Source organism: Boleophthalmus pectinirostris, unplaced genomic scaffold, assembly GCF_026225935.1.
Source record: "Boleophthalmus pectinirostris isolate CB_2022bp ecotype Guang Dong unplaced genomic scaffold, ASM2622593v1 HiC_scaffold_13, whole genome shotgun sequence".
NCBI lineage: Eukaryota > Metazoa > Chordata > Actinopteri > Gobiiformes > Gobiidae > Boleophthalmus > Boleophthalmus pectinirostris.
In genome coordinates this window covers 15,508,312-15,536,130 of record NW_026571036.1, presented here as the reverse complement: position 1 = coordinate 15,536,130, position 27,819 = coordinate 15,508,312, and the positions used below count along the sequence as shown (strand labels likewise).

Genomic DNA, 27,819 nt, shown 5'->3' with positions numbered 1-27,819 from the left:
TGAGAAAAATACTTGCTTGTGCATTCTCGTGTAATTTTAGTTTCTCCAGTAAGTATTGGGAAATGCAGTACCAACGGTGAAACTAATTTAAAGCTGATGTTGCGTCTTTACACTATAATTTATGTGCAACTCTACGTGAAAGTATTCCAAGTATTCAGAATAAACTCTAATCGGACCTTGTATCAGAATGCGTTACAAAATATGTTTTAATGCAGTCAGTATTCTATAACTAAATCCACTGTCAAAGTGTTGTTTCCATCACTGATGATAACTCTGAAGCTCAAAGCACAAATCTGTGGTGCTGCGTGTGAAACCAGACTCCAGGGATCCACAGAGGTCAGCGAGTCTGTCCTGATCAGAGTACACCAAAGGTACTTCTGTAGGAGGAAGAGATACTGCACAATATTATACTGCAAGGTCATTCAAACAAACCAGTGAGGGCACAAAACTGAAAAATAACTGAGAGTTAAAGTTGTGCATCTTCTTTAAGTTCAAGTGCTATAGATATTTTTCATTTTATTAAAACAATGAACATTTAAAAACAATGGGTAAGATTATGAACAATACGTATATGCATAAAATATTCAATTCAAACAGAAAAATTCAAGTATATCTCTTATTTTTGTAAACAATGCCATTTTGGTGGTCCAAGGCACAATTAACTGACCCACATCTAAAAAAAAACTATACTGGAAAATGTTTTGTAGTATTGACATTGAATATATTATTTTGCTCATTATATTTATGCTTTTTGAATAAAATGTCGAATTTCAGTGTAATCTGAATGGAATCATATCACTTTTAAAGGAAAACATTGCTGAAAAACCCTTTTGGAAACACACTTTTTGAGAAAAAAACTTATTTTAAGGCAAACACAACTGAACACCTTGCTTTTTTATTGCAACTCTTCACAAACTTTGTGTTTAGATTTCAGCTGAGACAAGAATCTAAATGTTCATTGATCTTGGCCTCCTGAACTTTTACCAGACACACGGGACAGCTGACCATCACTGCTGACGAAGAGGAGGACGAAGAGGTAGCAGTATTTTGTCCCATAGAGGTTTGAGGAGGGGCTGAAGTTGTAACTGTTGCACTTTTTGGCTTGGATGAATTTGCACTTATCGAGTCCACTGAGTTGCCTTCTATAGTCTTTTGGAAGTAGTCGAAAATGCTGGCGGAGCTCCTGCTGTCCTCCCATGACCTCTTCTTTGACCCCTGACCACCCGTTGAAGACCTATTAGTGTTAGCCTCATTAAAATACTTGGAGTGTGTTGCTTTCTCGGGGCTATTATTAGTTGGAATGACCGGAGGATACTTCGAATGAATAGATTTGCTTGGTGTTGATTTGGATGGGGTCAAATTTGGGACAGATGTTGAACTTTTAGAATTTGACTTATTAAAAAGATCTCCAATTGATCTTTGTCGCACCTTCTCTGCTCCATCATTGCCTGTATTGCTGCTAAGTGGCTTGGATATTCTAACAGGGGAGCCATTGATGTTTACAAAAACCTTAGTGTTACTCACAGACCGCTTTGTTGGAGGTTTGTGAATTGGTCTGACAGAAGGAAAGGCACTTGAGGTAGCTTTGGTTTCCAATCCTGAGCGAATGGGTGAAGGGGAGGAGATTTGAATAGGAGATGTAGTAAGTGTTTTTAGAGGAGAGGAGACAGTTGCTGGTGGTTGGACAGACGCAGAGGAAGATGTAGATTGCTGTGACTTTCCTCCAAGAAGAAATCCTTTTCCAGTGAATGGGATGATGTTTCTTATGTCCTGAGAACCTGAGAGCAAGATGAACATTTGGTTAAAAACAATACATATCCAATTATAATATTGGGTATATTGCAATAATTTGTTATTATCCAGTTACTTTAAAGCTAATTCGTAACTGCATATGTAAAATTTGACTTGTCACTGTGCCTTAACGTTGTGTGTGTGTGTGTAATGTCAAAAGCCACCAGCAGAGGGCATAGTTGTGAGAGATTCCATTACAACGTTCTTCACTTTCTACAACTATGAGAATACAGAAAAATACTACACTATTCAAAATGCAGTAAATCCATATCACCTGAAGTTGAGGGCTTGCTGTTTTCAGTCTTTTCCTTCCCTGAGATAGAAGTTGGTTTGTCAGATGCAGAAGTCTTATCCTTTTTACTGCCCTTCTTTTTGCCATATCCTTCAGGCTCTTTCACTTTCGTGTAGGTACCACCACATGTCCTCCTGTGGTCCTCCCACCAGGGGTCCAGGTGCGATGGAGCCCGGTTCATGGCCCTCTTCACATAACCAAAGTAAGGCTTACGGTTCTGACAGGGACCGTCACAACGCCACCAGTGCTGCCGATACACATCGACCTCATCATGGAAAGTGTGGTAGATCTGAAAGAAGAATGGCAATGTAATTCCAATAGTTCCATAAATATCCTTTCTATATGATTTTGTTATTGAAAGCAGTAAATGAATGTGGTTTAAAATTGAAAATAGGGGTGTGCTAAAATACCAATATATCATGACAATAAAACTGGAGATACAGTATCAATATTGCAGCCTGGTGTATTGATTTACCATTTTGTCACTTGTTTAGAGAAAGGAAATGGTTTATTATGCATTACATTTGACATATTCACTATTTTGATAATTAAAATAGATAAGGGTGTATTTCATATCATATTACTGTTACAGTGTGATTAGTTCTTAAATAATAATGATATTACAGAATATCATGTGTAATATATTGATTATTGTCACTAAAGTGATATTATTGTATCATGAGTCATTTATTGTGTATCATACTGGATTGTATCCTAACGCATACCGAGATCTTGGTTCCACTGGCCTGATTGATACGATTCATATGTTTACAAAACTCAGGTCCATGTCCATCTCTGTCTCTGTTGTTTTGAGTCACAAACAGCAACGCATGGATCATCTCATGGAGCAGTGTCTGTGGACATAAAGCCACATTGAGGCATTTAAACATTTATTACATGGATATTGTGACTCCCTTGACAGATAACTCACCTCCACCAAATCTTTCCTAGGTCTCAACTTTAACAAAGGCTCACTCAGTCTGATGGAGCACAGCCCACCTCGCCCCTCATAGGAACACACCCCTGCACACCTGAAAAACAGAAAACACATCATTATATTCAGCTCAGTGATACTAGTACAAATGTAATAGTTTCTTACAGTGTCATTCTTGGGCTCCACTTCACCTCCACCCCACTGAGCTTTCCCCAGAAGAACATGTCATTAAACTCCAGGAACATGGATCTAACATCAGGATTTGGGTCCAGCATTTCCCAGGACTCGTCCACAATTGACAGCGGTCTCTCAGGCTGCGCTTTCGGCTTCCAGTAGGGGACAACGTCGCTACCTCCTCCAGCTGTCTCCACTCTGCGTTTCTTGTTGCTTTGCTCGAACGGATTGTCTTCAAATCCATCGGAGGGAAATAAAGATGCCTGGTATTCATTGTCAAATTGTTCCTGAAGCTTTATGGCAAGAAGCAAATCCGCGTCCATGGTAAAAGAAACTACTGATATAAGCAGCTCTGCGGGCAACGATCAGACTACTTTGGGAACCAGCTATTCAATAAAACGCGAACTAAAAAGAAAGACAGTCATTCCCAGTTACAGTCTTTGTTTTACATGGTTAGAACAAAGAATCGCTAGAGATAACACTGTATTATAAAACTGATTAAAAGCTTCATATCTTTAGAACTAGCCGTCACTGCGCTAGCGCCAACAACACAGTGTTAGGCTAAACCAAAACTTGAATTTTTTAGGGAGATTGCGACGACATAGTTAATCTATTCCCTATAAATTATAAAACATAATTACACCGTTTTGTACATTTTGAAGTTTTGAAAATAATAAATTAGTACACATAATTATTTGCTGTATATTGAGGAATAAGAGCCTTATAGTGGAAATATCTTTGTCATTGGATAGCCCCCTACTATGTTTGAAACATGGTTGACTCCGTAATGGAAGCGTTTAGGTAAATAGTAAAATAAAAATATTTAATCAAAATTTTATTCGTCTAGTTTGTAGAAAAATATTGAATGTCCATATTTTAAAATACTCAATAAAAATAAAATAAAAACATATAATTTAACTTGTCCTGGTCATGTGACGTTTTGGGGTGGAGCTTCCGGTCTTGCTTCCTGTTTTGGCTTTAGACGGAAATGAACTAGGGGCTGTTATATGCGGTCTTTTTATGCTTGTTTGCACAATCTTCGTCTGTTTTTCGTGTCATTTAGGATAATATAAGCAGATTAGAAATGTCGGAAACTGGGAATCGACTCCGTAAACTTCTGGAATCGCCTAATTTCGACCCGCAGAGCTACGTGAAGCAGCTCTCCCAGCAGTCCGATGGCGACCGAGATTTGCAGGAGCACCGCCAGAAGATCCAGAATCTGGCGGACGAAACGGCTCAAAACCTGAAGAAAAACGTGTATAAGAACTACAGACAGTTTATAGAGACCGCCAAGGAGATCTCCTATTTGGAAAGCGAGATGTATCAATTGAGTCACATCCTCACCGAGCAAAAGAGCATCATGGAAAGCATCACCCAGGCCTTGCTAAGTGCTGATAAGGATGAAACGTCTAAAGAAATGCAGGCAGCTTTCCCCAAAGAAACGGAGGAGATCAAGCAGAGGACGCTCACCTCGCTGTTGGAGAAAGTAGAGGGTGCTAAGAACATTATGGACACACCAGGCAGGCATCTGATTTACAATGGAGACTTGGCTGAGTTTGACGTAGATAATATGTCCCCAATACAGAGAGTGCATGCTTTCCTTATGAATGATTGCTTACTTATTGCCACATGGCTTCCAAATCGCAGAGGTGCTATAAAGTATAAATATAATGCACTGTACGACTTGGAGAGCTTCGCTGTGGTCAATGTGAAAGACAACCCTCCAATGAAAGATATGTTCAAGATTCTAATGTTCCCCGACAGTCGTATCTTCCAAGCAGAAAACAGCAAGATTAAAAAGGAATGGCTTGAGATTTTGGATGAAACGAAGAAGAATAAAGTGTCAAAAGATAAGAATAAACAGGAGGAGGTGGTCCCTACTTCTCCGGTGAGAGCAGAGGTGTCCACCAACCCTTTTGACGTGGAAGAAGATGAACCAACCGATGTAGAAGAAAACGTGAATTTGAATTTGGAGTGGATACAGGAGCTGCCTGAGGACTTAGATGTGTGCATTGCTCAGAGGGATTTTGAGGGTGCTGTGGATCTTCTGGACAAGCTCAATGAGTATCTGAAAGATCAGCCGGTGACTCCAAAAGTGAAAGAACTCAGGGCCAAAGTGGAGGAGCGGGTGCGCCAGCTGACTGAGGTGCTGGTGTTTGAGCTGTCCCCAGACCGGTCACTGCGAGGAGGGCCTAAAGCCACAAGACGTGCCGTGTCCCAGCTCATCAGGCTAGGTGCTTTAAACTTTTTTGCTCTGGTCATGCTCCTGTTTAGTTACATGCTCTTCATCAGTTCTGCCTTTACAAGTATTTTTTACAAGCATCTGAGTTGCACATTTATTGCGACCAGGTTACTCTTTCATTTAACTCTAACGCTGGTGATTTTGAGCTCAAAAATCTTGAAAAGGCAAGATATAGAAACATTAAGAATATGTTGCTTTGTACCTATATGAGAAAAAAATAAATATTATTTCACTCAAATAAAGTATAACTTTAGCTCTGAATCTATGAAGTGCTGAAGGCTACCATTTCAAACAATGACTGATTCATTTAGCACAAATAAGTAATCAATAGATAGGTCATTATAAGAAGTTTCCCATTTATAGGTTTTTTGTAATGATTTGTGATTCTTGTATACATTATCAGTTTGCAGATATAAATATTTCATTTAAAAAGATTTTATTTCAACATGACATGAGATCACAAGCTGTGGGAAAAATAATTCTAGAAAAAAAATGAGAATAGATGTATGTAAAACAAATGTAAATGTAATATATTTTCATTTCAATTGGGTTGTCTTTTAGGCCAGTCCACCAAAGCATGTGAGCTGTTCCTGAAGAATCGTGCTGCTGCAGTCCAGACGGCCATTAGACAGCTCAGAATTGAAGGAGCCACTCTGCTGTACATTCACAAACTCTGCAACATCTTCTTCACCAGTTTATTAGAGACGGCCAAAGAGTTTGAGATGGACTTTGCGGGGAACACAGGCTGTTACTCAGCCTTTGTTGTCTGGTCCGGATCTGCCATAAAAATGTTTGTGAATGCCTTCAGTAAACAGGTAAATATAGAAGATTATAGATGAAGAAATAATTATGAGTATTTAACAATGTCTGATAGGGGATAAAAGCAACTAAATGTCTTTGTTAGGGCTATCAAAAGTGTAGTTAATATGATGAATTATTTGTTATTATGATAGCTCTTACCAACTTTTTCTGACAGTTTTTATTTATTTATTTATTTTTTTAAGAATAGCCTTAATTGTTGATGTACCGGACCTTTCTGAGATTTACCGGTGATATGGTTTTTTCCAGGTATTTGACAGTAAGGAGAGTCTATCCACTGCAGCCGAGTGTGTTAAAGTGGCCAAGGAGCACTGCCAGCAGCTAACGGAGATCGGGCTGGACCTGACCTTCACTTTGCAGTCCCTCTTGGTTAAAGACATTAAAGCAGCCCTCCAGAGCTACAAAGACATCATCATTGAAGCCACCAAGCATAGGAACTCTGAGGAGATGTGGAGGAGGATGAATCTCATGACACCTGAGGCACTGTCCAAACTAAAGGTAGAATGCATGCATTCTGTTGATGACATGTCATGGCTTATGTGGGTATTGTTGTTGGGAACGATGGCTTTTTGCTTTGATTAGACTAAGCTTGCGCTCACACTAGCCCAATCAAACTGAATTCAATAAGGACTGTGGACAGCAACAAGTTTTGCAACCTCTCTCCTCTGACTTTTCTCACTCCTCCGCGCTGTTTTTATAGGAGGAGCACGTATAATAAGAAGACGCCTTACTATTTAATAAATATATCATGCTGCTTATTTTCTCCACTAAAGCTTTAGCTCTGCTGTGCGACATGTAAACAAACAGCGCCGCCCAATGACATCATCAGACTGTGGCCCAGTTCGGTTGTGCAGGTGTTAGTGCGGCAATTGAACTTAATGCAATTGTGCTCGAGCACGGCACGGTTCTAAAGTCCTAGTGTGAATGCGCCCTAAAATGTTAATTGTTGTCATTTAAGGTTTAATATTTTGTTTGGATATTTCTTTTTAAGATGACATCATATATTAGAATGTGAACCCAAACATATATTGTAATATGACCATTTTCACACCCTATTTCTTGGTCCAGTTTGGGAAAAGAATTCAACGGTACACTTGTTTGATACTCCGTTTTGCAGGATTCAGAATATATTTACAAATAATTTTATTGCTTCTGTCATATTTACTTGGTTGAAGTTTACCCATAATAATTAGCTCTATTCATGTTTGTTAGGATGAGATGCGCAGTTGTGGCATCAGCAGCTTCGACCAGTACACGGGGGAGGACTGCTGGGTGAACCTGAGCTACACTATGGTCGCCTTCACCAAACAGATGATGAGCTTCTTGGAGGAAGGTCTCAAACTGTACTTCCCTGAACTCCACATGGTTTTATTGGAGAGCCTAAGGGAGATTATCCTGGTGGCGGTGCAGCACGTGGACTATAGTCTCCGCTGCGAACAGGATCCCGAGAAGAAGAGTTTCGTCATCCAAAATGCCACGTTCCTTCACGACACGGTACTGCCAGTGGTGGAGTTCAGGTTTGAGGAGAGTGTGGGCAAACCGGCCAAACAACTGCACGACCTGAGGAAGAGCTCCAGGCCTGTCCGGATCAACCCTGAGAGCACAACATCTCTGGTCTGAACAAGGTTCACTCTAACAACAGACTGTAATAATTAAAGGGTCTGTACCTGATGTTTTTTCCATATAGTTGAGCAAAGTTTTTCTTGCCCCATTTGTATATTGTATAAGCAGCTCTTGAGGTCTAATTATAAAGCATTGTATTGTCCGAGAATCAGGAAATGCGCAATTAGCATGCAACAACTCCCGTTGTGAAAAGTGCTTATAAACTTGTTGTGGTGAATAATTAGGATCCTTTAGATGCATAAGGAAAGTGAGGAATAACTTTGGACCACTGCAAACTATTTGAAATGAACTGATTATGTTTTTAAGTTATAAAATCAGGTACAGTGCCTTTAATGCGTTGGTTTGCAACTCTTTGTCCTAGTTAATTATTGCTACAAAAATGCAAATTTTTTACACTATTGTATGTTGTCATTACGTTTGATTTAGACATACACTAAACAGTTTACAGTCTGCCTACAGTTGTTTTTAAACCTGTTGCGAATTAACTTCATTACTGACTGTAATATATGATTGTAATTTAGTTTTTATTTCTATTGCACACAGTTTGCACTGAAAATCATCAGATATTTAAACACAGGGCACAAATACACCCAAATTGATAATTTGTCATTGTGCAATAGGTTTTAATGTTCTACTGATGAACAAAGCCTGGGTTTGAAGACATTGGGTAATGGTTGTACGACCAAGCAGAGACATTTGCCCGCAAAGTTAATGCCTCAAAGTCTGGAGTTACAATATTCACTCTATAATGTCAAATCGGGACTAAAAAGGGATGACTGAAGCTTGAGCACTGTTTTAAATCTTGTAGGAATGAATGGTCAAATAAAAATAACTGGAACAGAAGTATCTTTGCATTGATAAAAGGTTGTCTTTTTTTTCAGATGATGCTTCAGGCTGCACATTTATTTTGTTTCCTCAATGCAACAGTTCAATTTACTTTCAAAAAACAACACAACTTTTTATTTTTGGAGTGAATTGTGTCATCTGGTGGTGAATATAGGTGGTATGTTTATGGAATATTATGGAGAGCATGCCACAGATTTCATTCATGAAAGATGTACTTGTGTTTGTGAATTAGGGATTCATAATTCTACTAGAACTGGGTCAAAATGTACAGTAACTAAGATGTGTCTAAGTGATCAGCCATCAGTGACATGTGCCAGGGCTGTCAGCTGCACTCAGATATTTTTATCTCGTCCTCGTGATTTCACAAATGATTGTTCGCTTGGCTTCACGGCTCATCTCATTATAATCACTGATGTGACCAGGCTGTAGCCCGGAGCAGAGGCGCCGCAGAGTCAACTTCAGATTATCCCTGGAGTAGACAAGCACTCACATGTGGGATTAGTGCATCATCATACACTTTTATTTACATTTACACTCAGGCTGAGTGATGTTGTGCAAATACATTGTTTCTCAACATGACGGAATCTGGATTATATTTTAAATCACTGACTCTGGAGTAGGGCTGAGAAAAAATCAATACCCAGTTAATGATCGATAATACAAATAGATTTGAACGAGTATCGATACTGGGACTGTTCCTGAACAGAACTGACTTGAACTATTTTCTTTTTTTAAGAGTATTGTTTTATTATCACTGTGGTACTGACAATTAGATTGAGCTTCACAATTGAGTGACAACTCTGGTGAGGAGTGAATTGAATTACACATTTTAAATTGCCAATGTCTTTCTGTTGAGGTTAGGGCCCACCTCTCATTCCACACGTTATTACTATAGACATTATAGGTAACAGGACACTAACTGGGATAATTAATGGAAAGCTATTGTATTGAGTGAGATTAGTGCATCTCTCTTGGGACCCCCAGCTGCTGTGAAATGTTTGCCTGTAACATGCAGGGTTCATGTCTGACAATGCAAAGGTTAACCGATCAATACTCCACTCTACCTGCCTGTGAAAACACTTAGATGCAGCCTTTCATTCATATGTTTAACAAGTTCAACATGAGACTCTATGCATTTGTGTTTCTAATTATCATCTTTGAGTATTAGTGGTGACATAATGACAGACATGTCCTTCTAATGACTCCAAGGGGAGAGAAGGGATTTAGGCCTCTGAGGACTCAGATTAGGTTTGATAGGCAAGCGTGGGTAGCCTTACCATCACTTTGCCCTGCAGTATTTGCCAAATTTGTATAGATCTGAGGAACAACAATGTAGGTCTACATTTCACTTTATTTACATTACAAGAGTAGCCTTATCATCAATAGGCCCTGCAGTGTTTTCCAAATTTGTACATTAGTTTTGACAACATTACGCCTGTGGTTTATGTTATAGTTTAAAACTGAGGATACTTGCTATGTATTTGAAATAATAACTTACAAACATTCTGTACCTTTAACTTCACTAAAATGTGAGCTAACTGGTCAGACTTGAGGTGTATACTTTTTATTGAGCCTTATCATTTCAATAATGTGGTACAAGCTTAGTCTTCCTTTTACACCACAAGGAGGTGTTTTGGGGAGGTGAGTCTAGATCAGTCAATCCAATTAATTTTAGCACTTGCCCAATACCCATTCTCCACCCTTCTCCCCTCCGCGCATGCGCAGCGGGGCACTGGGAGCTGTCCCCAGTCGGTGCTGCTGAGTGTTTTCACTGATGCTGCAGCTGCCTCCGGTGCTGCCCTCTCCTGCAACACGAGCCATGGAGGAAGAGTTGAAATGTCCGGTATGTGGCTCTTTCTACAAGGAGCCCATCCTGCTGCCCTGCTCCCACAACGTGTGCCTGGCGTGCGCGTGGAACATCACCGTGCAGACCCCTGAAGGCGAGACCCCGGTGCAGAGAGCCTCGGGCAGCTCGGACTATGACTACCTGGAGATGGACAAGATGAGTCTGTACAGCGAGACTGATAGCGGCTACGGCTCCTACACTCCGTGCCAGCTCAAGTCCCCAAACGGAGTGAGGGTTTTCCCGCCGAACATCCCTCGACACTGCTCCCTGACCTGTCCGCTGTGCCACCGGAGCGTGAGCCTGGACGAGCGGGGACTGAGGGGCTTCGCCAGGAACCGGCTGCTGGAGGCGATCGTCTCGAAGTACCAGCAGACCCGAGGCATCGCCGGGTCCGCCTCCTCCTCGGCTGTCAAGTGCCAGCTGTGCGACCGCAACCCATTGGACGCGACGGTGATGTGCGAGCAGTGCGACGTGTTCTACTGTAACGCGTGCCAACAGCGGTGCCACCCCTCCCGCGGACCTCTGGCAAAACACCGCCTCGTCCCGCCGCCGAAAAGAGCCGAGAACGTCCGAGGACCGGCGGCGGAAAACGCGGGCGGCAGCAGCGGCAGCGGAGGAGGAGCGGCGGGGAGCAGTGGCGCACCGATGCCGCCCGTCACAGCCAGGAAACCGGCCACCTGCGCGGACCACGAAGCGCAAAACTTCAGCGCCTACTGCTGCACCTGCAAGAGCCCAACCTGCACCAAGTGTTTGGAGGAGGGGAAGCACAATCAACACGACGTGAAGCCGCTGGCCGTGATGTGGAAACAACATAAGGTGAGTAGGAAACACGCAGCTCCACCACGCTGAGCTGTCTACTGTTATAATTGATCATAATTAGGAGGATCATCTTGAAAGGCGACCAGCTGTGGCACCGTTATGTCTACTATCTATACAGACACTGGCCTACTATTTCCAATCCAGTGTTTAGCAGCAAACTGTGCTTCAAGTGGCTAGAATGGCCTTTAGCTGTACTAGAAACCATAAATCATCACAGTGGTGTCTGCTTTCTTTCTCACTGCTGCAACATTGGACCAGACAGATGCTCCCCAGAATGCACAGAGAGCACAGTTCATCATTAGATTCTTATAGCCTACATTTTTATTACTTTATTTTACCTCCTCAGCACAAGGACTAATATTTCTAACAAACACTGTTACTACCAAGCGTATAGTAAAGATTGTGGAAGGACAAACCATCAAATCACACTTCTCAGATGACCCAAATAAATGCCAAGAAAGGCTAGCACCACGGACAGCAGCCTTTTTTCCAAGTTCAAATTCTCATATCGTATTATTAGCGGTACATTTATACAAATCAGTAAATTGTAATCGTCTTATTAGAAAGCCTTTATCGCACGTGCTGTTTGGACCTCTTAAAGGGTTTTGCATGAGCTGCTTATCCATCCTTATTGTTATTCTTTAAGCACACAGCTGGATGCCTCTAAATCCACCACAATTCCCCTTTGAGGCATTATCTACAACATATGGGTCTACATTTGATCTGCCAGCATTTTTGTCTGCAGATACAAGCTGAACAATGCACAACCACCAGCACTGACAAATATATTCACCAGAACTAGAACAGTATAACTATGTATGTATGTATGGTAATGGTTCAGTGAGTTTAGAATCATTTTGTGTTTGTGAATTTAGAGAGTATTTACCCCTGAACTAAATAGGCTGTTTTTGAGAGTAGTACAATCCTTATATGTGCTCATGTGGATAAAAATATTGATATATTATGGTACTAAATTTGGTGTATCAGTATATCGTATCGTTTAATGTGAAGATACAGTATCAGTATCGGGACTGCTGTATCTATATATTGCAAGAGTATTTTTTTGTATATTTTACTAAATAATTTTGTTACAGTGCTACAGTTTTGTTGCTTGCTCAGAGGAAGGAAAGTTGTTTATGTGACACATTTGACATTTTCACTGTTTTGATGATTAAAATGGGTGTTTCTCAAATGAACTTTGCAGAATAAGTGGTTTAACAAAGACTTTTAGTAACACAGCCATGATTTAGCTTTTACTTTTTACTGAACCATATCAAATCGATTTGAAATATATCATATCGAACTGAAAGTGCAATGTAACGAGATGTGTATTGTATCGTGGCCTGTGTATTGAGGTATGTATCGTATCGGCAACTTCTTAATGATACCCAGCTCTAATCACCAAGAGTAATTTTTAGTATCTTTTAGCATTGTTTTTTTGTGGCAGTGCACTGGACTTATTCACTGTTTTGATTAGTAAAATAATAGTAGATGTATTTCATATTAACTTTGCACAAGTAGTGGTTTAATAAAGAAATTGTGTTGCTAAAATGTATTTGGTTCATAAAAAACAGCAATACCACATAGTGTCATGTGCGATATATCGATGTATCACCATATCGTGCTAATATCGTATCTTGAGCCATGTACCATGCATCATAACGGATCCTGCTTAATGTTTTCTTGTGTTGTTTTTTCATAACTGGCTATGTCTTACACATTTAATTACAGTGTTCTTATTGATTTGACATTGCATTTCGTTGTTGGCCTGGTGAGAGACAGGATATCATTGTGATTGCTTGTCTTCATTATTAATATGAGCACTTCTGTTCTGTATGTGGGCCAAAGTATAATTCACTTGATTCTAGCTGACGCATTTGTGAAGTAATTAGTGTAGGCATAAGGCACTAATATATATGAGTCATAACTTTGAAGTAGCACATTTACTGCAGTGTGAATGCAGGAGATAAGAGTAAGCAATTGTCCTTAGCAACACAATGTACCCTCACTTATGTTTTCTAACATAAGCCTCCTCCTAAAGCTCAAAAATGCCAAAAAAAAACAAAAAAAAAAAACAATTCTGATTTATTTCTGACTCAAATTACAAGGTATTTACAAGGTTTATGGATGTTTCTAAATGCCAACTCAAAGAATGCAGCTTCACTGATTTTCAAGGTAATTCTACACTTCCCAAACCCAAATTGTCACCCTATTTTAAAGTACAAGTGAGATTTTAAAATAATTTATGAATTCACAAATTATTCATAGCTCCTTCATTAATCCGAATTGTTCGGTCTGAGGAATGGGTGAGTTTAAGTTCATTGTATCATGTGTCATCTCTTTTTAAATTTACACATAATGACGAACACAGAAAAATCTTTGCAATTCTGTATATCTTTGACACAAAAACAAAACTCTTTTAAAATTTGCATTTCTGTTTTATCGTGAAAGTGCATATTCAACACCATCATGCTATCAACTTCTCAGAAAATATTTGGCATTCAAATTCCTAAACAAAATCATCTCTTATTTAAACCACAACAGAACTTTCAAAGCAGATCTAAACCACAGCAAATCCTCCTTTGTTGCCCCTGTCCATAACTGGACCATAAAACACCCTATTTGCGGACAACAGGCGTAAGAAGAAGGTGCTGATAAGTAATGAGCGAATCCAAGATGGCCACTGCTGCTGTAGTTAATGCAGTGTCTTTTATGTTTGAGGGAGATCGATGGAGCCTCTCTGGTGGTAAACAGCTCATATCTCCAGAGCGTTTGAAGTGTCAGTCAGTCATTTACAACCACACTCCTTATCTCGCTTGTTAGTAGAAAAAACATATATAATAAATGGAGACCAGCCTCCAGAAGCCTTAGTGTTAGAATATAAGACATAATGAGAAAACCATATAGGTGCCAATGTTTCTATTCATTGTCTCGTATGTCTGTCAGCCACCTTTGCTCTGTTGGTCATTTAGCAGGTTGAAGGTGTCCCGTTGATGGTATAGCTCTTGACTACAGGCAGAGTGTTCACAGTGAGCAGATGCCAGGCTGTTGGTTCAGATCAGACTCAGTGCGCACACAGTGATTCAGCAGGTTTTATTAAAGCATGCTCTACAGGACTAAATGCAATCATTATACTATACACCATTATTACATTACAGAACATATTATCGTGTTGGTTAGGACAGCTTTATCTCACCTCATTGTGTTACTCATATGGCCCAGTGGCTCACAGGTTATAGGCAAGATAATTTGTTTGTATAGCACAATTTATAATTCAGAGTAATTCAGGTAATTCAAAGTGTTTTACAGAATAAGAAAGACATCAATCACAATACAAACAAATCGAAACATAAATAATCATTCTAAAATTTACATTACAAGAGAAGAGGGAAGAGTCCGTAATAAAAACCTTTCCGTCATAGCTCAACAGAACCGTTTTGATCCTTAGACATTTAGTTACAGTGGCCATTGTGTCTATAGTGGTTTGGTTCAAGCTCGGCCCGTGAATGCGGTTGTGTTCTTTAGCAAGACACTTCTTAATAGTTACAAAGTGCTTTACATGTGAAAAGGTTTAAAATTGCAACAGAAAACGCAAACAGAAGCAGTGAAATACGGGATAATAATAACTGTGCTGTTGTAAAAATGCCTTTCTGTAAGTGTGTTTTTAATTGTGATGGATGGAGGCTGTCTTGCTTCCTCCAGTCAATCACAGGGCAGCTGCAGCTACAGATTAGAGAGGGAATAAATAATGGCCGTAGCACTTTGAGTGGCTTGTGAAGCTTGAAAAACGCAATATAGATGTAAGATTTTAATTTATTCATTTCCGATTGATACGGCTCAGTCACATTACATTATAAAAATACAGCAACACTGATATAGTCAAATCTTTTTTTTTTAAAGGCTCATATTTCACATCTGTTTATCCCCTTGTGATCTTACAGCAGGCTTGTTCAGTGTTCCCTTGAAATGGTGTGCATTTAGTTTAGTGTTGTGATTCCAAAGCTGGTTCCACATGAGAAGCAGCTGCACTGGTTGTACACTGTGGGGCATCTGTCATGTCTGCCCCTGTGTGAAGATGAAGACTTGTTTTTGTCCTGTCACAAGAGCACTGTGCTGGAACCATGAGGCAGGGCCAGGTCTGGAAGAGAGACAAGATCTACCAATGCAAAGTGTTTGAATGAATAAGGAAAATATAGTCACTGCTTTTTTTTTTACCATGACAAATGAAGATTCATAACACAAGAAGATTTCAGTTTTGTAATATTCGATTATAACAGAATAATATTAATTACAGTTTTCCTGGTTAAGATGGCAATGATTATAAAATGTTTGGTAATATCTGTTTTGACACAATTAGACCAGAGCACATTTTTACCACTTTACCCACAAAGCACCCCTCACAGGCACAAGTCTACACCATAGTTACTAGATATAGGAGTGAAGCGTATATGAACTTTATCATTCTGAAGGAGGTCGCCCCACTGATCCAGTTTCTCTGATCAGTCGAGCAGAAAACAGATGGGCTATTTAAAGCAGCAGCAGCCACACTACCACTCAAGAGGGTATCTGGGCCTGGATAAGGATATCGTCAAAAGTACTGAGCCATGAGAAGACCCTGCTGAAATATTTACAACTGAAAATGCAAAGTTACTGCTCCCAGCGGAGGTGTCTCTGCACTGTCATCCTCCAGAGACGCAAGATTTAGAATTTCTTTTGCATTATTTGTTTGTTTTTTATAATTATTTTATTTCTGCAACACCATCATTCATGTGAGAAAGCATTTGAGACCTTTGTCTGTTGTAAAGGTCAAGGCAATAAAAGAGCAGAAGTGGTTGGATATTTTGGTTTGTGGTGGGTCTCACTGAATTGTTTGTTGTGTCTTTCTTTGTGTTTTGAAAGTTGTCAGTGCAGGGCGTGAAAAAGCTGAAAATGTCCTACTTCTATACATCACGCACATTGTCCTACCTGCTCTGAAAATAAGAAGTTTAAATTGACCCAAAATTGACTCTTGTGAGCTTGAAGTCATGTTAGAATGTAGTTACCTAAAACATACTGGAAGCTGCATTTTATTTCATTCGCACAGGTTTGAGTAACTGTTTATTATTAGTCTGTCTATATCTCCAAAGCTCAAAATGCTCTATTCCACCTTGTGATGTCAGTACCATAGTTTTCAGATTAACAGCTACATTTTACTGTTAGTCCAGTGGAGATCGGCAATTCCAGGGCTGAAATCATCTAAATGATTCTAATAAAAGTGTATGAGTGCATGTATTGGAGCACTTCCTATATTATAATACAGAATAATAAAACACTTGTATAGCGCTTTTCATACTCAAAGATGCTTTACATGAAGAGACAAACAAAGGCAAACAAGAGAAAAAGACAGTTAATGGAAGGTTTTTGGTTTAAGAGAAGGGTTTTAAGGGCTTTTTAATTCTTAATTCAGGGCTTTTATTACCGCATGACATCACAAAGAGGAACAGAGCATTTTGAGCTTAGGAGATGTAAACAGACTAATAATAATAAAAGATTACTCATACATGTGTGAATGAAACAAAACGCAACTCTGACTGAATATTGTTATCAGTGGGTCTGTTTCCAACCAGTATGACCCAGAGTAGACATACCTAAGGGCCCGTTATTTTTGCCAATAGAAAAATAAACTTATAACAACATATAGTACATCTACTTCATTGTACTTCAGCAAAGAGAGAATTGTGAATGAAAAATTGAACCAAACCTAGAGTTCATGGGGACATTTACAGAACCATGTGGTGAGCGAGATACAGGAAAAATCATTGCCCCTATTAACACAGATGCATCATGGGATGACTCCAGTGTGTCACAAATATGCCATGCTCATGTCGTTTACAATAAATTATCTCCTATCTCATGTTACAGAGCTGCTTATCCACGACAGCTGGAAATCACTAGTCAACACATCGAATTGATTTAGTATGTGCAGGGAGCCAAGTGGAAACCCCCATTGGCCTGTATTTACTGTACAACATCAGGACTGGTGAGATGGGATGTCATTTATTTCAATTTGTGACATAATTCTGCCATCTTTCATCAGAAACAATGACAAAGATTATGGGAGTATTAGCATGTGTGAATGAGTATGAATCACACGCTCAGTGGCCCCAATACTGTAGCTGGAAATAGCATCTCTTTCTATGGAGGCTCTATGCAGTTTGTTGTGTAATAATAAATTATACAATGTTTAATAATAAATACACCATTTTACACACACATGGCAATTATTTTAACAGCTCTATCATGGCTTGCATTAATTGTCATGTTGATTTTGCATTTCATATTTTTATTTGTATTTTAGGTCAAATTTTAAAGGTTCTATATTACTCAAAAATTGACTCTTGTGAGCTTTTAATCATGTTAGAATGATGTAACCTCACCAGAAACGTACCTGGAGTTGTGTTTTGTTTCATTTACACATGTTCGAGTTTTGACCTGTATTTATTTATTTATTAGTCTGTCTACATCTCTACTCAAAATAACTCATAATGCTCTGTTCCACCTTGTGATGTCACGTAGGGGTGATTTTCAACTTAACAGCTACCTTTTAAGTTTAGTTCAGTAGAGACTGGCAATTCCAGGGTTGAAATCATCCAAATCATTTTAGTAAAGGGGCATGGAGTTTAAAAACACAGTGGAGCCTAAATATAACTTGTGAATGAAACAAACCACAGCTCCTGGTATGTTTTTGATGAGGAAACGACATTATAACAGATCACCTTTCCTTTTAAACACATTTTGTTTGGTAGTTATTCGGGGTGTAACAATAGCCAAAATATTGTGATATTGTATTGTCAAAAGTCTCTCAATAATATCTTGGGCCATCACAATATATCAAATCACAAGTTTCTTTGCTTAAATTCATTGTTATGGTGCAGCAATAGCTAAAAAACAGGGGGAACTACATCAACCGTGATCTTTTGCTCCATTTTGGTGCAAAGTACATGAAAAAATAGCACTTTTAAATCTTAGTTCTTTGAATTAAGTCTTGTTAAGGCATTTTAAGAGGAAAAAGTAGCATACCGGTATTAAAAATTTTGTTAGCCTTCACAAAATGTCGCAATATGTACTATACCGTGAAATGTATATCGTGAAAATATCATACAGTGAGATTTGGAAATCGTTATATCCTTAGTAGTTATGGTGATTTACAGCCAGTAGCCCTGACTAAGTGTAGCTCCAGATGTTACTTTGTCCGTTGTACTTCAATATAACCTCCAGCAAAACAGTCACACTATAAATAATACAAGTGGCCCATGTGCCCACGAACCACTAACTCACCACCGGCGGTGACTGACCTCAACCTCCTCAACTGTTTAACTACTGCTACTAATCTGTAAAGCTTTTATGTTGTGCTGAAATGGTGTAAAACATGGATTGAAAGTGACCTTGACTTGGTTTTCAACTCAAAATAAATTAAAAAAGGTCTGCTCTTTACACCTCCACTGAGACAAATAAATACAATTTCACATTTGATGTACTTGTGGTAGCACACTTACCGGACAAATCTATAAAGTCAATAAAGTGTCTGGTCATTTTCCCATCACCTCTGACAACTGTAATAAGAATACTAGTAGTAGTTTGTTGTATTATATATTGTTGTTGTGGTAGTGTAGTGATTCTTGTAGTAGTAGTTGTAGTAGAGGTTGTAGTTTTTGCAGTAGTCTCAGCTACAGTAGTAATGTTGATTGTAGTGGTTGTAGTTGTAGTAGTAGCCTTAATCACAGTAGTAGTAGATGTATTCACTTGTTAGTAGTGGTATTAGTTTTAGTGATAATCAAAGTAGCAGTAATAGTAGTTGTAGTTTCTGCAGTAGTCTCAGTTACAGTAGTAATGGTAATTGTAGTAATGGTAGAGGCTGTAGTAGTAGTGGTTGTAGTTGTAATAGCAGCATTAATCAGAGTAGTAGTGGTTATTTTAGCTTATTAGTAGTGGTATTGGTAATCAAAGTAGTAGTGATAGTAGTTGTAGTAGTAGTAGTCACAGTATGGTGATAGTAGTGATGGTAGTTGCAGAAGTCATAGCCAAGTACTAGTGATAGTGGTAGTAACAGTAGTAATGGCTGTATTTGTAGTAATAGTCATAGTCACAGTGATAATAGTAGTAGTAGTAGTAGTAGTGGTTGTTTTTGTAGTAGTCGAATTTACAGTTGTAGTGGTAGTGTATAACCTGGTACAATCTATTCTAACAAAATTGTAGGAAATGTAATTATTATTTACCTTACAGAATAGTGCAAAATATGAAGTACAAGTAGCCTAAAATACCGCAGTGAGTCATATTTGAGGCATTGTCCCCAAAATGTCATGAGTATACAGTAGAGGCTGCAGATCTAAAGCCCTCTCTATCCTCTGCTCTGTGGGCTGTGCTGGAGGACACGACTGGTGCTTCCAAATGTAGGTTAACACACATTTAGCCTGCTCTCCTCTGGCCTTTCACTGTGACCAAGAAGACAGAGCCACGGTCATCCTCTTCATTCTATTATATCTCGACAGGAGAGGGAGACAGTGGAGGATTTGTGATCTGTTTTTAGCACCAGACTGTGTAAAAAAGTGAGTTGGTTAAATTGTGCCTTCCGTACAAATTTCCAAAGTGACGAGCCCAAACCTGGATAAAGGTTATGCAGTTAGAAAGTTAGAGAGAACAGAATAAAATGCAAAATAATTATGCAAATTAAAGCACACTGGAGTCAAAAGACAGGCTGTAAAAGAGATTATTATTATTAAGTTCACAGACCACTGTTCACCAAATGCACAGAGCAATATTTCATTCTGACAAGATCTCATAAGCCCTATACACAGAGATTCTAGTCATTTATCTCAATGGTAAAAGTGTGGTTTCTTCCTTGGTTGGGCTGCAGCTACTATATGAATAAACTGAATTGAGTTGAAATGTGTGGTGCAGTGTTCACAGTGTTCTTACAAAGATACAGGCAAGAAACATCCTGTGGTATTTTAAACCTATTCATCATCTTGAACAAACCTAATTTGCACTTGTTTTATGGCAATTATGCTGCAGGCTTTCTCCATTCTCGGTGCATCTATTAACACTGAAGATGCCCCGATCAATTATTAAATGAGAGGGCTGAGTGTTTGCATTTCCCCAGCTCCCATCCCATCAGAGGCTAACCCCTATGGAGCTCAGCTTTAAGTACACTGGGTAGGAATTAGATTACTTCAATTCTACTGTTATTACAACTATTTATTTATTCAAACTTGTAACATAAAGGATAAAATGTTTAGAAAGTGCTTTTTGTGATCCAATCAGAAAGCGGAATGAGCCTCACTGGTTGCTCAATGTCTAAATCCAGATGGTTAAACCCAGTACCTGCAACCAATCATGAATCAGTGCTAGTACAGCCTCTGCAGCTCAGTGAGTGACTTCTGGAGGTTCTGAGCTTTCACATGAGGCATGACCTGTCATTGTTACCATACTGACAACCCAAGTTCAGTTGTGATTTTAATATCATCTATAAGTTACACTACCGGTCAAAAGTTTTAGAACACCACACTTTTTAAAGTTTTTTTTACCGTTTACTGTTGACCAAAACTTGTTCTAAACTTTTAATTCATGAAAGGAGCCATCTTTGGTGCGTGTAACAGCTGAACTCACAGCTGAACACGCACTTACAATAGAAATCTAATAATTTTCAGAAAGTTCTTCCCAAGTCTGTTGCAGAAGTTCCCATAAATGTATGGCACTTGTAGGTTGCTTGTCTTTCACTCTTCTGTCCAGTTCATCTAAAACCAGCTCGACGGGGTTTAAATCTGGCGACTGTGCTGGACACTCCATGTTTTCAAGCTTACCATCTTGTTCTTTTTTATGATGTAATTTTGGCAGAGCTTGGGCTTGTGTTTTGTTATCTTTTATCTTTTTTTTTTTAACCTCTGGCTGTTCAGGACTTACCTTTGTACTATTTCAAGCTGTTCATTGGACTTGCACAACTTGAACTGCAATAAATAACTGGAAAATTTTGAATATGTCTTATGGCAGTCATGAGAACATAGAATTAAATACAAAATAATATATTTTATGGTGATATTTTTACCACTCAATTATTATATTGTGCTCCATGAGGAACTTGGCACACTTAAATGATTTGAATGTGATGAAATGCTGAGTCATGTTGGAGAGGGCTTTTTGCAGATGTGTAATAAACTGCCCCCATAGTTGCACTGAATCGGGCCAGTGAAGCCTGTGCAATGAATATTAATGAAGGTTTACATATGGGCCACCGCAAAACCTACATTAAGGCTTCATATTCACTATACATAACATCAGTGTCAGGGTGCTCCCTGGACTATGACAAATGAGAACATGAAAAATCTTTACTTAATCTATATATTAGATTTAGGGTTTGATTTCTATCATAAATCTTAGAGTCTGGATTTATAAGTCCCACCCTCAACATGTTTACTGTGCTCTTATTGGTCAAACACAGCTCACTTTGATTGCTTTTCCACTGCAACATTGTGACTCGAGGCTGAACATCCAGTGATTGTTTGATTTGTTCTGATGTTACCAAAATTGCTTTAGAACAGGCCAGATTACAGCTACATTTGGGTGGGCAGACTTCAAAGCAAATTATGTTATAGAATTTATTTGCAAGAATTAAATTATAGCTACATTCAACCTTCACTAAAAATAATGCTTGGGTTTGGGGGAAATGGCAAGAAAGAGAAGATGGAAAATACTTACTGTAATACTTAAAGCAAATGCAAAATCGACTTTTCAGAGGTTGTAACCATGTTATATTTCTTTCCCCATCTCATTTACCCTCTCAAAGTTTTGGAGTGATTCGTGCATGTCTGAGCAATCTTTAATCACTTATTTTCAAGATGCCATATTGCCAATGAACCCTTGTTTTCACTGCAGCATACGCCCACTGCTCTCTATACTGTTTGCTTCAATTTTATTTTCTTAATTGGTGATACCTGTAGAATCTGGCAGCATCGCATAGTCATTTTAGTACAATGAAAAGAAAAAAACGCTGTTCGCTAGTGTGATCTGCAGCTATCCATCAGAGTTACCGACTCTGTTGTGATGACATTTACAGTGATGTCAGCTTCCCATTGGGCACTGCGGTTTTCTAACGCAGTAGTCAGCGGACTTGTTTCTTTTATTAAGTAGTTTTAGATAAGTATAGCAATTTAAAATGTGCAAATGATAACATAATGATCCATGGGTATCGTACATTATAACTCTATAGCATTCTCCATCTCATTTACCTTCTCAAAGTTTTGGAGTGATTCGTGCATCTCTGAGCAATCTTTAATCACTTATTTTCAAGATGCCATATTGCCAATGAACCCTCGTTTTCACTGCGGCATACACCCACTGCTCTCTATACTTTGTTCTTCAATTTTATTTTCTTAATTGGTGATACGCGTAGAATTTGGCAGCATCGCATACTCCTTCCAGTACAATGAAAAAAATCTGTTCGCAAGCGCTATCCATCAGAGTTACTGACTCTTTGTTGTGATGACATTTACGGTGATGTCCGCTCTCATTGGGCACTGCGGTTTTCTTACACAGTAGTCGGCTGACGTGTTTCTTTTATCAAGTAGTTTTACATAAATATTGCAATTTAAAATGTGCAAATAATAACATAATGATCCATGGGTATCGGACATTATAACTATGTAGCATTCCTCATCTCATTTACCCTCTCAAAGTTTTGGAGTGATTCGTGCATCTCTGAGCCATCTCTAATCACTTATTTTCAAGATGCCATATTGCCAATGAACCCTCATTTTCAATGCCACCAGCAAATTCTCACTGCTCTCTATACTTCAGTTTTATTTTCTTAATTGGTGATATGTTTAGAATTTGGCAGCATCGCATAGTCATTTTAGTACAATGAAAAAAATCAGCTGTTCGCTAGCGCTATTCATCAGAGTTACCGGCTCTTTGTTGTGATGACATTTACGGTGTCAGCTCCCATTGGGCACTGCGGTTTTCTAATGTAGTAGTCAGCGGACTTGTTTCTTTTATTAAGTTGTTTTAGATAAAAATTGCTATTTAACATGTGCAAATAATAACATAATATAATTATATAGCATTCCCATCTCATTTACCCTCTCAAAGTTTTGGAGTGATTCATGCATGTTTGAGCAATCTTTAATCACTTATTTTCAAGACATTTTCACTGTCACTGGCAGACGCCCACTGCTCTCTATACTTTCGTTCTTCGATTTTATTTTCTAAATTGGTGATACGCTTAGAATTTGGCAGCATCGCATACTCCTTTCAGTACAATGAAAAAAATCTGTTCGCTAGCACTATCCTTCAGCATTACGGACTCTTTGTTGTGATGACATTTACGGCGATGTCAGCTTCCACTGCGCATCATGGTTTTCTAACGCAGTAATCAGTGGACTTGTTTCTTTTATTAAGTAGTTTTAGATAAGTATTGCAATTTAAAATGTGCAACATGCAATAAAATAATGATCCACCGGTATCATACATTATAATGATATAGCAGGCTCTTAAACTACTCCTTATACATTGCCTTTATCCTCAGATATGATGTACACATGTTCAAATTGGGGGCTTTCTATAATAGGACTTGTTCTAACATGAATCTAGTTTGGTTCTGAAGTATTGTTGTGCATTCAAATGGCCACTGCAGGGGCAATCCTATGGCCAGTTGGTGACAGATGGTTGGATGAAAAAGTGAAGAGAGAAGAAGAGATTGGTTTGACTCTAGATGCAGTCTTCTTAACGCTATATACAGCACATCTGGACACGGTCACATGAGGGAATGACACAGGACTTACCGGTAAACACATATATAAACTGACTTACAAACACACTTCTGGCTCTGCTCCAGTTTTCTATTGTATCACTATCAATATCTGGTGCTTTCAGGCATCTCCTCCTTTGCTATTTACAGACACCAGATACTGTTTAACTTGATATCTGGAATCCTAATGACCTTTAGAGGTACATCCAGGCCTGGAATATAAATCTGCGGTCTGAAACATATTGACTTGAGCCAACCCCCAGAGTGAGCAGCCAGATATTTTTGGCTGGCTTTTAGTGCATCATTTTTCATATAGAAACTGATAACCTAAATCCTTGAATATAATAGTTATTTTTTTTTGTTTCACTGCGTAATAAATCAAGACAAATATGAATTTTAAATAGGGCTGCACTACACGGAAAATATTGTGATAGCTGGTATTGAATTATTGCAATATTTTCTTTAGACATTTCACACAATAATTTCAGTTGTAATGAAACTGTGCTTATCTTAATTCATTTGTCAGAAAAAAAAACAAAAAACAAAACATACTGTAAGATAATAACAGTACATTTCTGTCAGCTCAAGAACCTTGAGGTTACTGGATTATATTTAGTTTGTTGCAGTATTAATACATTTGTAATATATTGTGCAGCCCTAATTGTCAAGTGTATAAGGCAGTTTTCTTTTAAATGTGCAGAACTAAAGGGTGGTCTATGGAGGAGTGAATGGGTGAGTAGTTCCTCCTCCTGACCCTGAATGTCTCATGGGGATCATTGAGACAAGGTCAACCCCAGAATTATGCTCCCCCTGTGGGCACGCTGACAGAACCTAGGGGCTTTAGGCTGCACATTTTAACCCCTATCTCTCTTTTGCCATTACTGTCTGTAAACAAGAGGTGCCAAAATATGATTTCACTTTGGCCTTTGGCAACTTAAAGTATCGATTCCTATGGTTCAATAACAATCCAGTATGGAGGAGAGCAACTATAGAAACTGCAGTACAGACTTTTCCTGTCCTTGAAGGAGCATTTTATACATGACATTTTGAGCAATGGAACCAGTACTGCAGCAGTCAGCTTTATCCAGGCAGCTGTGCAGTGTGGTTTGTGGGATGGAACTAAACTGACCTTTTTGTTTTATTTTATTAGTAACCAATAAAGGTTTGATTAAATTAATTAGACTGCTGAAAGCGCAATGGTTCTGAGAAAAAAATGTGTTTATAACCAACGTGTACAGCTTTTACTGAATCGTATTTATAATACCACCTTGAGAAAGCCCATTTTGTCTAAGCAGGGTTTGGCCTGTTTAGTACTTACAATATATCACACTGTAATTTTGTCGTTGGGCAAGGCACTTACAGTACACTGGTGTATAAATGAGACTGAATTTGGGAAAGTAGGACAACCAGTGGAAATAAGCCCAGAGATATGATCCAGCATTTAAGCGAAAAAGAATAAAAAGAATATTATGTCAAAATTTCATGTAATGCAACATCATCTCCATGGAGACAGGTAGATGGTGGACCTTTTCTATAGATATTTTTGGCTCTTAGAAACCACAATTGTGCTCATTTCTCCTAGGTGCACTTAGTTACTCTTTCATCACCTTAAAGATTCAATATATGCTATTTTATGACCTATGTTATAATGTTTCCTCTTCAAAAACATGCCTGAATAGAAGGTAAAAGGTAGCTGCCACTTGAAAACTACTGCTTTATGATGTCACAAGGTGGAGCAGAGCATTTTGAGCCTTGGAGATGTACAGTCCCTGACAAAAGTCTTGTCGCTTATCCATTTTGTTGAAACAAAAGCTTATAACCTGACTTTAAATTAATCGATTGGTTTTAGAAATGTCTCATATGAAAGCTCCACTACTCAATTCACTGACGTTATGCAACATATTTTTGTATTTGAAGTCAAAATTATTTGTTAATTTTCTGTAGGCTGTGGTGGACGACAAACTTTTGTCTTGCCAAAATCTGACCTTTCTGTGTTCATTAAATGATCAATCTTTCTTCAGTGAAGCAAATTTATTTTAGTATATTGAGCATAATTTGGGAGGGTTTTAGCTTTCATATGAGACATTTCTAAAACCAATCAATTAATTTAAAGTCAGGTTATAAGCTTTTGTTTCTACAAAATGGATAAGCGACAAGACTTTTGTCAGGGACTGTAGACAGACTAATAAAAAAGGATTACTCAAACACGTAAATGAAACAAAACACAACTCCAAGTATGTTTTTGATGAGGAAACAACATTATAACATGGCTTAAAGGTCACAAGGGTCAGTTTTGTGTAATATAGTTCCTTTAAGCACATAACCGTGTCTCTGCTTTACCATGAGACTGTGTGAGCCATGGAGGAGGAGGAGGCCTGTCTCGGGGTATCTGAGCATTTCTTGTGAATGTCAAAGCCTGAATACATTGTGCCTGTAATAAGATAATGAGATAATAGCACTTGACTGTGGGAGCGACTGAAGGCTGCTGACAGGAGCTGCTGGTGGAGTGGTTTAATAGATGAAGAAGGTCAAGTCTTCCTCTGAGGACAAAAGTAACAAAGTGGAAGAGCAGAATCAGGTAAATGTTTGGTTTATAGTGCTTTTCAAATTCAAGTAGGGATGACATTTGGTATTTTGGAGGTTTTAGAAATTTGGATAACAACAAACTGCACATGCAATAAAAAGTAAAATCATTCAGGAAGAGTTTACCCCTCCAAAACACCACAGATAGATACACTTATGTCTTTAGTGTTAGTCAGGGTGTATATATTTTGAATGATTTCTGAGTTTAAAGAATCCTGACTGTACAAAAGTTCTGGTCGGTTAGTTCTCGTGTAAAATCTGATGATAACGTTTTCGGACTATGGCTCCAGATAAAGTGGATGAGCAGTGGTTTTTGCCTCTGGCTGATTTGAACAGTTTGGAGTTATTGATTTCAAAGGGGGTTGGGGGTCGTATTTATATTCTGAAACAAAGCATGAAGTATTTGTAACTATAGTGATCACCTCAAATACCCTGGTTTATTTTTCCAGCTCTTATGAAGTGAAACAGTTGAACTACTACTACTGCTATAACTATACTACTGCCACTACTACTACTACTACTACTACTTATACTGCTACTACAACTATCACAACTACTACTGCTACTATAACTACCACCACTACTACTACTACTACTACTACTACTACTACTACTACTACTACTACTATTACTGCTACTACTACTGCTATAAGTACCTCCACTAATACTACTACTTCTACTACTGTAACTACTACCAATACTACTACTACTACTACTACTAACTACTATAACTACCACCACTACTATTGCTAGTACAGCTACTACTACTACTACCATTACTACAACTACCGTTAGATTTACTTTCTTAACTACTACAATGACTACTATAACTACTAATACTACTATAAGTACTACTATAACTACTACTACTACTACTATAACTATCACCATCACTACTGCTACTACAACTACCATTATAATTACTACTTTAACTACTATAACTACTACTACTACTACTACTACTACTACCATAACTATCACCACCACTACTGCTACTACAACTATGATTATAAGTACCACTGTAACTATTACAACAACAACAACTACTACTACTACTACTATAGCTACTACT

The 27,819-nt window shown here is 38.5% G+C and overlaps 3 protein-coding genes across 12 annotated transcripts in view; 2 read left to right on the top strand and 1 right to left on the bottom strand.

The window, feature by feature from the left end:
* Nucleotides 1–490: 490 nt before the first annotated feature.
* sprtn (SprT-like N-terminal domain) lies at nucleotides 491–3,765 on the bottom strand. Its single transcript, XM_020918410.2, has 5 exons — nucleotides 3,183–3,765; nucleotides 3,015–3,114; nucleotides 2,809–2,937; nucleotides 2,066–2,372; nucleotides 491–1,778 (listed from the first exon to the last, which is right to left on the bottom strand). Exons 1-5 carry the CDS (start codon nucleotides 3,512–3,514, stop codon nucleotides 931–933), a joined length of 1,716 nt encoding a protein of 571 aa, XP_020774069.2. The 5' UTR covers nucleotides 3,515–3,765; the 3' UTR covers nucleotides 491–930.
* Nucleotides 3,766–4,136: 371 nt separating this feature from the next.
* Nucleotides 4,137–8,718, top strand: exoc8 (exocyst complex component 8). Its single transcript, XM_020936752.2, has 4 exons — nucleotides 4,137–5,425; nucleotides 5,995–6,248; nucleotides 6,502–6,750; nucleotides 7,465–8,718. Exons 1-4 carry the CDS (start codon nucleotides 4,276–4,278, stop codon nucleotides 7,870–7,872), a joined length of 2,061 nt encoding a protein of 686 aa, XP_020792411.1. The 5' UTR covers nucleotides 4,137–4,275; the 3' UTR covers nucleotides 7,873–8,718.
* A 1,822-nt stretch (nucleotides 8,719–10,540) lies between these two features.
* Nucleotides 10,541–27,819, top strand: part of LOC110156329 (tripartite motif-containing protein 67) — a 46,678-nt gene continuing 29,399 nt past the window's right edge. For 8 of the 10 annotated variants that reach the window (XM_055149384.1, XM_055149386.1, XM_055149381.1 and 5 more), the window contains exons 1-3: nucleotides 10,541–11,134; nucleotides 11,179–11,191; nucleotides 11,229–11,383. In XM_055149384.1, coding sequence (XP_055005359.1) covers nucleotides 10,541–11,134; nucleotides 11,179–11,191; nucleotides 11,229–11,383 — 762 coding nt within the window. Of the gene's footprint in view, nucleotides 11,384–27,819 lie in introns of all 10 variants that reach the window. The other 2 variants (XM_055149377.1, XM_020920537.2) reach the window with 1 other exon arrangement.